The 13,348-nt window shown below is 44.9% G+C and overlaps 1 protein-coding gene across 8 annotated transcripts in view; it reads right to left on the reverse strand.

Moving 5' to 3' along the window:
• Positions 1-13,348, reverse strand: part of SGIP1 (SH3GL interacting endocytic adaptor 1) — a 1,140,118-nt gene that overhangs the window by 487,970 nt on the left and 638,800 nt on the right. For all 8 annotated transcript variants that reach the window (XM_085602350.1, XM_085602347.1, XM_085602346.1 and 5 more), the window contains one exon: positions 8,519-8,543. In XM_085602350.1, coding sequence (XP_085458476.1) covers positions 8,519-8,543 — 25 coding nt within the window. The remainder of the gene's footprint in view (positions 1-8,518; positions 8,544-13,348) is intronic.

The raw sequence follows: 13,348 nt of genomic DNA on the forward strand, positions 1-13,348 counted from the left end.
TCTGGAGATAGCTCGGTAGTTAGATGGAGTATAGGGGTCAAGATTAGACTTTTTTTTTTTTTTTAAGAAGAGGAAGAATGTAGGCCTTCTTCCAAGCTGTGAGAAAGATACCCGATAAAAACATGGCACTGAAGATGTTGACTAGGCATTTTACTATGGGCTCATGGATTTGTTTGAGCACCAAAGGAGAGCATGGATCACTCGGGTCCTGTTTTAGTAGTCAGAATAAGATGTTCCACCTGAGTTATAGACACTGAACAGAAACTGGTCTTGTCAGAGTGGGAGGCCTTATTTACTAAAGTTTGCTGTGACGTAGGGTAATGATTCCCTGGAGCACTGAACATATGTAAATATGCTCCACCTTGTTCCTAATATAACGGGCGATATTTTAGCAGGAAGTTTGACTGCTGGTACATCCTTTTGGCTGCAGAGACGTTAGGGAATTTGTTAATAACTTTAAAGGGTTCCCTAGGTGAATTATCAGACAGTTCTATTTGAGATTTAAAATAGCTTTTTTTTTTCTTTGACTAGCAGGCTTTTATATTTGGCCAGAGAGTGTTTATAGATTTCCTTTTCTTGAGTATCATAGTTAAGCCTCCATCACCAAGATTTTGGTATGGTTCACAAGATATTTTTCAACAAGTAGCTAAAAGTTGTCTGTAGGTGAGAAGTAAAAACTGGAGACATCCAGCTCATCTTTTATTTTGGGACACAAAAGACCAAGTGCCTCTTTTTGCATGATCACTCCCATTTTTCTTTTTTAATTGATGCATGTTCGTTTTTGGAATCTACACTGGGACATTAACCATACCCCAGTGCATGTGCTCTGACCCTTAAAAGGTAGTCAAATTATTAAAAAAACATAACTGGCACATTTCACTTACCTATAAGTCCCTAATTTATAGCACTAAGTATACCCAGGGCCTATAAGTTAAATGTCACTACTGGACTGCAGAATCTACTGTGCCACCACTAAAGTGACAATACAAACCATGCCTTCAAGTCCTACCTCTGCAGCTTGAGTGTGCAGTTTTAAAACTGCCAATATAACCTGGAAAAGTAAACTCGTTACCAGGCCTAACCCTTCCTTTTTAGTACCAATAAGTTACCTCTAAGATGGGTCCTAAAGGCCATAGGGCAGAGTGCCTGGTACTTAAAATGTAGGCCTTAAGGTTGTGACCACCAACTGCACAAGCTTCAAAGGGGCACCCTCTGTCACAGGCAGATGTAACTCACAACCAGGCCTACTGCTGCCAATGTCCTCGTAGCCAAAATGGCAGCAATCCCAATGGTGTGAAACCTGTTATAGAATTAGTTTGCAAAGGGAGTTCTCTCATTTTCCTACACAACTCTCACGGGTGTGCCCAGAGCTCTGCACAAGGGGAGAAAGGTTCTGCCATATTGTTTTTTGGGTAGAGAGGGGCACTGTGGGATAGTTTATAGTAAAATACACAAGTGCTATACAAGTGGGTAGGGGCACCCTTGGGAAATTTTATCTCATGGGTTAGCGATTGGCCAGGAGTTCCCATCCACCCATAGGCTGGCACAGGGTACTGGTTTGAAATGAGTGTCAAGTCTAAACGCTCCCAACCATTGGGCCTTGGATAAAATGTGACTGTGACCTCACTTCAAATCATTCCAATTTGTCAATTATTTCAATAAGGATTCCTTCTTAATGACTCACATTTCCATTCTACATTCATTTTACAAGGAAAAGAACTAGCCCATTCATACAAAGTCTATTTAATGTGTTTTCATTCTCATTTTCAACTGCTACACAGAAGATACAGCATGGCATACACAAGTGTTGCTGCGGAAAAGAAATATGACCAACTCAAAGTTGTGCCTCTATGAGGTGTGGCCCCCACTCCCCCACACGTTCCCACCGTTTTCTCCCAACCCTATCGCGATACACGCTCCTCACCCTCCCACCTTCCAGGGCTGCTTATTGAGGCTGCGTTGTGTGGCAGCACCACTGGCGTGCCAAAGGCATGCCCTTCTATGCCCCTCCGTGCCCAGCGCCAGGACCCCATGTCCTTCCACCATCTGCCGCAACAGCTGCTTCATGTCCTCTGTGGTCTACCAGAGGACCCTTCACCTGCCACCACTGCCACTTCTCCTGCTTCATAGGACCACCTGCCCACTCATAGCACAAATCACCTGGAACTGCTCCAATGCATCTTGCACAATGCTCGCTCCCTCTGCAAACACGCAACTGAAATCTGGGACACAATCACCACACTCTCCCATGACCTGGCCTTCATCACCAAAATATGGTTCAATCCCTGACACCACAAACACCGCAGGGGCATCACCATCATCTTCAAGGAAACCATCCGATGAACGCTAAGATCACGGTAAGAGGCACACTGCTTACAGACACTCTCTCTCCCCTCCTACCCCTCACCCCCCCCGGGGAACATCGCCATCATCTTCAAGGAAACGATCCAATGCACCGTCACCAACGACGACCCAACGCCTCTCATGAAATAACTCGACTTCCAACTACAGACCAACGCTAAGACCACGGTAACAGGCACCCTCGCTTACAGCCCCCACCCCCGTGACCCCTACTAGCCTTCTGCAACGCTATCTTCAACCTCATCGCTCGCCGTGCCATCGATTCCCACCACTAACCTACTGCTTGGCGACCTCAATTTCCACGTCGACTCCAACAACCCCAACTACGCCAACTCTACCTCCCTTTTAGAGAACAACATTGGCTCACGTGTTCGAGCCTCACTTCTCCTCCGGTGCACTCCATGACCAGGCGCTCTTCACCAGCGCCTCCAGTGCACCCCGACACGCACCCTGAGCATCCGAGAATAACTCCACTTCCGATGCACATGTTGAGCGGGCGCTCCTCACTAATGCCTCCTGCGCACCACGACACGCACCCTGCGCGTCCGAGACTCACTTCATCTTCGGTGCACCCGCCGTCCAGACGCTCCTCCACAGTGCCTGCGGTGCACCACGACACGCACTCTGCACGTCCGAGTCTCGCTTCACCTTCGGTGCACACGTTGACCAGGTGCTCTTCACCAACGCCTGCGGAGCACCCGGACATGCTCCCAGCACGTTCGAGACTCGCCTCACCTTAGTGTGTCCAAGATCACAAGGCACACCTTCCGAGGGTCTCAAGCTGCCACAACATGCACCCACCGCGTCACTTGAAACTTCTCCGGAAACTTTTATGTCCCTGTGTTTCCAAACAGGAAGTCGGCTCACCTCGGGCCCTTGGGGTTACAAGACACAGCACAGTATTATTCAAGCAGTGGGACCCAGAGTACACAGCACAGTCCCAACAGCTCTTCCTTGGTTAAACAGCAAACTGCAGACCAGCCCCAGATCACTAATCAAGGGTTGGTCCTTCCCAGCAGTCTCTACAGTTGTTCTCTTGACCGCGAAATGGATCTAAGCCTTTTCAGTCTCAATCCATTTCTGTTCCATTTCAATGTTCAGGGGCCTCAGCTCTCATAGTTATACCCCTAAATGTGTTTGAGGTTCGTTGTGCTCAGGGGTCCCTGACCCCTGCCTAAATCAGTCCCTCCCAGTGTCACCTTTCTCATTTGATACTGGGGGTCTGGACCCTTAATCACTCAGCAAGAGATGGGTCAATTGGTTTATAGCACCAGCCCAGGCCTTTTCACCTCCTTGGCTTCTCCTCCTCCTACTCTCCAGAGGCAGGGCACCCTTTGTGCCATCTCAACCCCTCCCTGGGTCAAGACCTCTCCCAGCTCCTCTCACCTTTCAGACCCAGACAGTCAATCCACATTCAGCAGACACACAGAAATGCTTAAAGCACAAAACTCAGCCACTTTCTAAAAGAGTGGTTTCTGAACACACAGTGACAAAACCACTTTCAAAGAAAGATGTGTTATGACACTGAGTTCATACATACTAAACTTCACTTCTCCATTTTAAACTTATTGGAAACTAGGCTAACAAACAATACGCAGACTCTCCATTCTGTCCTATGGGCAGAATGGCCTTTCACCAGTGAAAAACGAAATGGAGTGTTTTTCACTGTCCGGACATAGTACCCACTTCAGTATGTGTCCTGCCTTTTACTTACACTGCACCCTGCCCAGGGGTTACCCGAGACCTACCTCAATGGTGCCCACTGTGAATGCAAAAGGGAAAGTAAGGCCTGACAAGTGGTTGCAATTGTCAGGACAACATGCTAACTTAGCAAACTGCACGCAGGCCCTACACTGCAGGCCTGAGTTCCCTTCTCCGCACACCTTTGCATTACTAGCCCTGGCACACACAGTGCTCATCACTAGGGCCTTTACTATTAAGGCAAACATACCAATCATGGTCAACCAATTACCATTACACTGTACACGGGGAACACTTGTACTTTGACACTGATCAGCAGTGGCAAAGTACCCAAAGCATCTACATTGGCAAATCTAGGTCAGGAAAACCGTCTAGGGGAAATCAAAAAGTTTAGGGAACTTTAGCCAAAAAGGCCAAGTCCTACAGCTGGAATACCCTGGGGCTCACAACCACCATACTCAACTGCTATGGACTCAAGAAGTGATAACGCATCACCAAGGACTCCTCACAAAGTAGCCCTCTGCAACTACCACCCGAGCATCAAGGAAGCCAAGAGAGCAGCCATCACTGACTGTATCACCACCGTGGCCAACCACACAAAGGAAAACTTAAAAATAGTCCGTGAATTCTCCAACCTAACAGCCACAGAAAACACCATCCACTCCTCCCTAAGAACTCCACAACACCCTCTCAGCCTACTTTCACAGTAAGACTGCCACCATCTACAACTTTGACTCTCAACCCACCACTCTCAGTCTTGACAACCTCAATCAACCAGCGAACAACCACCACCTGGTCTCCGATCACCACTCAGACCACCTCAACCATCAAGTACTCCATCCACTCTGTGGCCCCCATCGACCCCTCCTCCAACAATCTCTTCAACCTCGGAACCAACCGAATCAGCACAGAAATCACCTGCCTAGTCAACACCTCCATCTCCACAGCAACCTACCCAGATGGATGCAAAAACGCAGAGGTCAGACTCGTTCTAAAGAAGCCCTCTGCCGACCCCAGCAACCTCAAAAATTAACGACCGATCCTCTGCTCCCTTACCCAGCCAAAGTACTTGAGAAAGCCATCAATCAACAGCTCATAGAATACCTAGAATTAAACCACCTACACAAAGCCTCACAATCAGGATTCCATGCCAAACACACGCTAAGACCGCACAGATTGCTGCCACAGACGACCGAACTCTCCTTGACCACTGAGAAACTGTGGCCTTGATCCTCCTCTACCTCTCTGCATAGCTCGACACCATCTCCCAACACGCCCTAATCAGCAGACTCCACATTGTGGGCATACAGCAAAACACCCTCAAGTGGATCGCATTTTTCCTTACAAGACGCACACAGAGCATCCAACTGCCTCCCCTCCACCTCCACACCCAAGGACATCATATGTGGATTACCCCAAGGATTATCTCTCAGCTCCACACTGTTCAACATCTACATGACTCCCCTCGTAGACGTCGTCAGATCCCACGGACTCACCATAATCTAATACGCTGATGACACTCAACAAATCCTCTTGCTCACAGAGGATCTCTCGAACGCCAAAACCAACTTCTGCGACGCCAACGTACCCAAATGAATATGAGAGAGCTGCCTCAAACTCAAATCTAAAAAAACAGAAGTACTGAACTTCATCAAGAACACCTACACATGACACCACAGGTGCCAGCCTGCAGACCTCGGACCATCACCCACACCACAAACCATGCACACAAGCGTAACATCCTCCTAGATAGCTAACTGACCATAAAATGACAAGTCAACGCAGTCGCTTCCTGCTGCATCCACACCCTTCACATGCTCCGTAGAATCTTCAGATGGATCCCAATCAACACCAGAAAGACAGTCACACAGGCCCTCGTCAAAAGCCACCTGGACTACGGCAACACGCTCTGCGCCGGAATTCCAACCAACTCAAGACTTCCTGGACCTCCCCAAACAGATCCGCCTCCCTCCAGAAACCTCCACTGCCCGCCCCATCCAGAAGATGTCAGTTCAAGATCCTCATGCACACATACAAAGCCCAACACGATCTAGGACCATCCGACTTAGACCAACTTGCACCTGCTCACAAGACACCTGTGCACCGCCTCATTTACCCTTGCAACCCCCCCCCCCCCCTCGTCCGTAGCAGCCACAGCAGGCCGATTCTTCTCTTACATCGCTGCCAAGACCTGTAACAACAGCACTTCCACCACTTAACAGCACCGACCCTGGCAGACTTCAGGAAGAAACTTAAGACCTGGCTTTTCGACAGCGACACGGCTCCCTCAGTGCACAGATACCCCTAGGGGTGACAATGCTGCACTATACAAATGCTGATTGAGGGCATTATTCTTCATCTGCTCGGTCTACACCAGAGTTTGTGGTGTCCTCTCTTTCTTTTGCACCTGCATGCCACAACCATATTTATCACAGTGGTGACCAAGAACGTAAAAAGCTGGAAACAGGTAGCAAAGGAAAACTCATCTGTCTTTCCAAGAAGAGGATTTTGAACAGATTTTTCAAAATGTAGGCGCCACTCATATAGGTATATCATTATATTTGCGAAACTATCACATATTTACACAGACCATAAAAGGAATTCAAGATTGCCCCAGACTTCTTTCCTTGCATTTCGGTATAAATATGTCTAATCTAATTTTTTGCGCTCAAGAAACGTTTCCATGGCATTTTGAATTAAATGGAACACCTTCAGACTTTTGCCCCTTTTGCTCAATCTATGTGAAACGTGGTGAAAACATTACATATGCAAACTGCAGATTAGTCAAATGGGGAGAGATCTGTTAGTGATCATGCAAGTCATTCAGAACTACACTGGGGCTCATACAAATCCACAATTTAGAAGTGCATTTTTATATCCTTGGACAATTGAAGCATTATGAACACTGCCCAAGGATTCCAAAGTATCACACACTTTTTAAGTCGTTCCATAAACACCCTTATCCTTATATTTTTAATATGAAATTAAAATTGGAATAGATAAGAATTAAGTCACATTTTACCAAATGTTGATATGCAGCTAGAAAACACTATTAGGTGCACTCCAAAATCCAATCAAACTAGTCAGTTGTTTTTTCAAGAAAGAGCTGCTTAGATACGGTCTGAAGTATTCTACATTTCAGTCGTGCCTAGTGCTTTCTTGGCAATACTATTGGAAAAGGGCACATCAAATGATACAGCAAGTAAGAAAGAACAAATGTTCTGTGAACATTCTCTGAACTGCATATATGCACACAACGTAAAATGTGTTTCCAAAAGGAAGGCATAGCATTCGCTGATGCAGAAACAAATACGCTGTCAATTACAACCAGAGCACATATGAGCCATACCTTACACACCGACTGGATATATTTTTGAATGTCATATGGTACTAAGTCGATGCTAAATACTTTGTTTATAATTTCACGTTGCACAACCTTAAAACATCTGCGTCATGTGCAGTTCTAACAACATCCACCACACACCAAAAATACATCTTTTGCTTTTCCTAAACAGAATAAACATCTGTTCTACATTCACCAAGGACAAGCATTCAACCGTAATATATCATCCATTCGCTAATCAGATCAACCAAAGGAACATCTGAATGACATTAGGACAACTGAACACTTTTGCATCTAAATATACATTTGTGCCAGAAAGCAATGGCAAATTGCTCATTAATAACAGATACGTTAAAAATCCCTGCACAATATTTCTACAAGAATGCACAGAATTCCTTTTAGAATTTACGTGCATCGAAAAAGGCTTAAACGGCTGTAGTTTTTTTGTGCGTAACTGCAGTGCAGATTCTTTTCTTAACAAGAAGCTCCACTATGAACATTATACCAAGGAGAAAGCGAATATTTTTAGTTTTGTCTGATATTGTGACAAGTGACATGAATGTTTTTTTTATCCACCAGTAAATGATGGCTTAAAGAACAATTTCGAAATAATATTATGAAAGAATTCTGGTCAAAATTAACTATATTTTCATATAGTAGAAATAAAAACGAACAGTGTCCTTTATTTGGGTTATACAACTGTACTTGTGGTTAAGTTAAAAATGTATGATTAATAGTTTAGCGATCTGACTGAACCGATTTATTCAGCTTGAGGTAATCACTGCATGTTAGCATGCCCCAGGCATTTTATGCTGTTATATGTTATGTGGATTTGTATGGCGCCCCAATAACCCGCGAGGGAATCCAGGCGCTGGAGGTGGTGTGTAGGCGTAGATGTTTGGGTGTTGGGTAGGGCGTTGAGTGCCATTTTGGGACTTATGTAGGATATCTGTTCAAACGTGGCAAGAGATTACTTTAAAACACAAAAATATGAAATAGGTTTTCCTCAAAAACCAAGAAAGCTATGCAAATCCATAGAGGACAGAGTGACCAACTGCACCGTTTAAACATTATTTGATTCTCTCAAAACAATTAAATTATACATATACTTACTTGATACATTTCTTTTAAATGACGCCTAAAATTGAAAAGAAAAATTTCAGTTAGACTCAAAGAAAAAGATCATTGAATTTAATCAGGTTCCATTTTCAAATACTCAGAAATGTCCAGTTGGCAAATCTAAATCTCTTTTTCATCAAGTAGTAAGACAAAAGACATTTTCAAAGCTTGACAAAAAAAGTGACAGAATATTACGTTTTATTTCAATTCTGGTCCAAACAAAACTTGGAAATCATTAGGTATATGCAATTCGGTCAAGTCATTAACTTGAAAAACGAGTTTGTCATGGAAGTTGTATTGCTTCATACTCACTCAATAGATGCGGTTTAAAACATTTTAAGAACAATCACAGGCGTTTAAAATGCTGTCTGAAGGCCTCAGTATTATGTTCCTGCTACTAGAAGCAAGACTTCATAATTCCAAAGGCAAAAAATAAATGACTTAAGGAAACCCAGTTGCATGGAGGTGGGTTCGGTGATTAGTGCACAGAACAACTCGGATGGAGACTGCAGCCACAGAAAAACAAGTGATAAAAAAGACCACATGATTTTAGTCAACTAGATTCTACCAATAGTTCTCAATGGCGGATCGACTCATGCGTCTGTATTGGACACACTAAAATAATTAATTCCGCTGTAGGGGTAGCAAAACGCAGATTAGTGCTTCAACTTTATCTTGTTTAGCTGTCTGGGGGAAGTGAATGAAAGCTACTATTGCCTTGCACAATGTTGATTTATGAGTCCGGCTTTTAGTAGCAAGTTCGAAAGTTGGTCTCTGAACGATTGTTGGGCTTTAAGTCTGTAATGCCGCGGAGCATCCATAGAGGTACAGATAAATCTGTCTGCAAGGTATGGGGATTAGAGGAAGAAGTAGAAAGATAGATTTCTTCAGGATGAAAACAATGGGATCGCAAACAAGAGTAATTGCCGAAGAGTTGGCAGGAGCAGTGGGCAGGACCAGGAAGTTAATTATTGCAGACGTCCACCCTGCTGAGGGCTTTTGCAATGATCTAGGATTTCAGAGAAGGTTAACAGAAGGCCTGTTCTGTAGATGATGAGCACAATACAGCAATTAAAGATGCAAGTAGGGGTAATTCAAAGGGGCTAAGGGAAAAGGTGTCAATGGAACTGGGAACGGAAGTTGTAAAGGAATTTGTTTCTCTCTCAGCAGGAGTAAGCATTGTGAGGTACATGACTGACCAAAGATGGAGAGAAAAAAAGTGAGGTTCAGATTCAAGAGGCCGGAAAAACGATTTTGAGATTAAACTTAAGGTGGAGGTAAAAGTAACCTACTTAGGAGAGGATTGTTCTGGCATAGATTTTGTAGAGAAACGAGAAGGACACGCCCAGTCTCTGGGTGTACAGTCAGTATTAACACAAAGGGGAAGTAGGGAGCAAGAAGTTGGGGGCACAATTTTAGTGATATTACAAATCAAAAAATTAAGCACAATTTTAGTGATACTCAGCACCTGCACTTCTTTAATTTGAAAGTGGGAGTACCGGCCTTTCTCAGCACTGCTGCAATGCTTTTAATGAGAGTACCGGCACTTCCCAGTAACAAACAGGTACTTCGGGACAAAGTGTACCTACATTCTTTATTTCAGAAGGATGGTAGTATTAACAGCATCATAGAGGGCAGAGAGTGTGACTGGTGAGGCTAGCAGAAAGAACATTACTATGCGCAGATGCTGCAAAGAAAGACAAAAGGGGAGTGCTGTTTGTGGATCATGTTCTTAGAAATCCCCATAGTTAGACATCACTGGAGGTGAAGTAATGCGAGGATCCAAAGGTAAGCTGCTTAGGCAAGAACAGAAGGCTGAAGATGGGGCAGTACATTGAGAGTGGAGGGGTAAGGAGTTTTTTTTAAACTACTAGGACTCCTCTCAGTAGAAGAGATGACAGAGATGAGTGCAGAAGTTGTGGTTTTTAATCAACAAACCTTTATCCTTTATAGCATGAAACCTGGTAATTGTGTTTGCTGAGTGACCATCATTCCCACTTTTTCATCCAAAAGCATCACAGCACAGGTGTGGCTTTGGGGCTATGCTTTGAAGCCTTCAGCCTCAATTCCGAGGCTGTCAATACTGTTTTATGTCACTTTCAGAGCTACAATTTTAGAGTCTGTCGTCAAACACAGGTCTCTATGCTTTTAAATGTGTTTCAATATTTTATTTCACAGTTTGGTCATTTTTTTCAGGATGGTGATCTGTGCTGACATTACTTTTAGCAACCATAGCAGGTTCTCCTTTGCATGTCCGCAAGCACGCCCACACAAGAAACTTCCATTTGATGCTGCCGAGATTAAAATAAGTTCACCGTTCTGCATCTTCTTTTACCATCACTATTTGCTGGAACCCACTCAATGCTTTCGTTCCCCTCTGGCGCATCTGCTTCAATCACGTTTTCCTTGTCAAGATCCAATGAACAATAATATGCTATCACAAGGGACTTTCCGCTCACATTTTCAACCTCAGGACATTACTCTTAATCACCCAGTGGTTACTAAAAGAAGGAAGCCAACCTCATTTATATCGCCTTGTCAACAAGGTTTATCACAGTTTATAGTTCCAATAATACAAGATTAATCCCTCTCTTTATTTTCATATGTGTACCAATAAGGAGATCGAATTAGGCATTGTTCTTTAGTGCTTTTTGGAATCCCAGTTGCACCCTGGAGAGGGCTCCAGCTGCTATCGGAGCACTTCTGTAGTTTGGTGTGGAGTATCCTTCCCAGACGTTTTTACCGTAGACTCAAAAATGGATAGGGGTCATACCCTGGATTCGAAAAGAAGGCCAAAGTTGCAAACTGCATTGAATAATCGGGCCAGTGCAGTGGTCCAGAGAGAGGGACTGTGCTTGCACAGATCAACAGCTCAAGGGCTCTTCTTGGCAGGAAAAGTGTTAATGCATTTCAGTATTTACCACAGAGAACTCTGTACATTGTACACCCGGGAGATCAGAATTACACAGCTTTCCTGTCTCGCTGTTACCAAGCAGTTTACTAAAATGGGGAAACCAGTGCTCCACCGGTATAAAGTATTGATTAAGTGATCAAGTCATCTCTTTTCCACAGTGTTCCTGAAGGGCCTACAATCTCTGACCCTAAGTACAGCAGATAACTAATCCCATGGTTACATTCTACCTTCATGTTTTGCTGCATGTATAGTCTATAGTCGGATCTCCAATTGGGCCCATTAGGAGAACTTTTAACAGCAGCCACACTTCCCGTTCAAATTTTCTGTAAGACACACTGAAGCAGGTGTCCACCTTCTGCCTAGAATATCCTTCTGTTGTCATAAGTAAATTAGCAATCATAGTGCTAATCTTCCAAAAAGCAGCTAAGACCAACAAATCGGGTATAGCTTGATCCAGAAACCTAGAGATAGATGCACTATCAACCCTCGACCATAAGGTTAGTCTGCTACTTGGAACAGCCCGCCACACCGAACACCACAGCCATTATGAACTCCATTCACTCAAGAGCACTCACAGACCCCCTGCTCCTTCAACCTAGGGAACGAGGTCAGCCAGCAACTCACCATTATCCTCAACGCATCCATGGCCACAGACTCCTTTCCCGACACATGGAAACACACACAAGTCAGACCCTTCCTCATTAAACCCTCCGCAGACCTAAGCAAACTCTAAAACTACCAACGCATCTTGCTGCTCCCGGTCCCAGCCAAAGTCCTGGAGAAGGCTATCAACCGGCAGCTCACGGAACACCTGGAAAGAAACAACTTGCTAGATGTGCCTCAATCCATCTTTCACACTAACTACAGCACAGAGACCACCCTGATTGCTGCCACAGACTACATCTGCACCCTACTCGACAGGGGAGAATCGGTGGCCCTGATCTTCCTCAACACCTCTGCAGCTTTCAACACTATATCCCACCACACACATCAAAAGATTGCACCAGATCAGGATCAAGGAAGATGGATTGAATCATTCCTCACTGTACGAACGCAGAGAATCCGCCAACCTCAATTCACCTCGGAACCCACAAGCACCATATGGTCACCCTTTTTAACACCTACCTGCCGCCTATAGCTAACATCCTCAGAACCCACGATCTCAACAGCATATTCTGTGCCGATTTCCAGCGCATCCTCTCGCTCTCAGCAGACCCCCACCACCACCACCAAGACTATCTTCCATAGCTGCATAAAGAATGTTGCCAATGGGATGAAGGACAACTGTCTGAAACTGAACAATTACAAGATTGAAGTACTGATCTTTGGCAACCATGCCTACATCTAGAGTGACACCTGGTGGCCCGCTGAACTGGGATCCACTCCCAAACCAAAAGCCTATGCCCCCAACCTCGGCATGATCATGGACAGCAAACTCACCATGAAACTACAGATCAGCACAGTCTCCTCCACCCGCTTCCACACTCTCCGCATGCTCTGAAAAATCTTCAAATGGCTTGCCGCTTGGATGAGAAAAACGGTTACGAAAGCCTTAATCACCAGCTGGCTGGACTACGGCAATGCACTGTATGCAGGAACCACCATCGAACTCATGAGAAGGCTCCAGACGATACAGAACTCAGCAGCCAGACTGCTACTCAACCTGCCCAAACTGACCCATATTACCAAACACCTGGGAAACCACCATTGGCTCCCTGTCCAGAAAAGATGTCATTTCAAACTACTGACACACGCTTACAAAGCCCTCCACGGCCAAGGAGCAGCATACATGAACCACCGCCTGAATTTATACCAACCACCCTAAACCTTCGCTCCGCCTCCCTCACTCAGACACCACGAATCCGCTGTAGCCACAGCATAGGGCACTCCTTCAACCATGCCGCCAATCC

The sequence above is a fragment of the Triturus cristatus genome, chromosome 4_2, assembly GCF_964204655.1.
Source record: "Triturus cristatus chromosome 4_2, aTriCri1.1, whole genome shotgun sequence".
Lineage (NCBI taxonomy): Eukaryota > Metazoa > Chordata > Amphibia > Caudata > Salamandridae > Triturus > Triturus cristatus.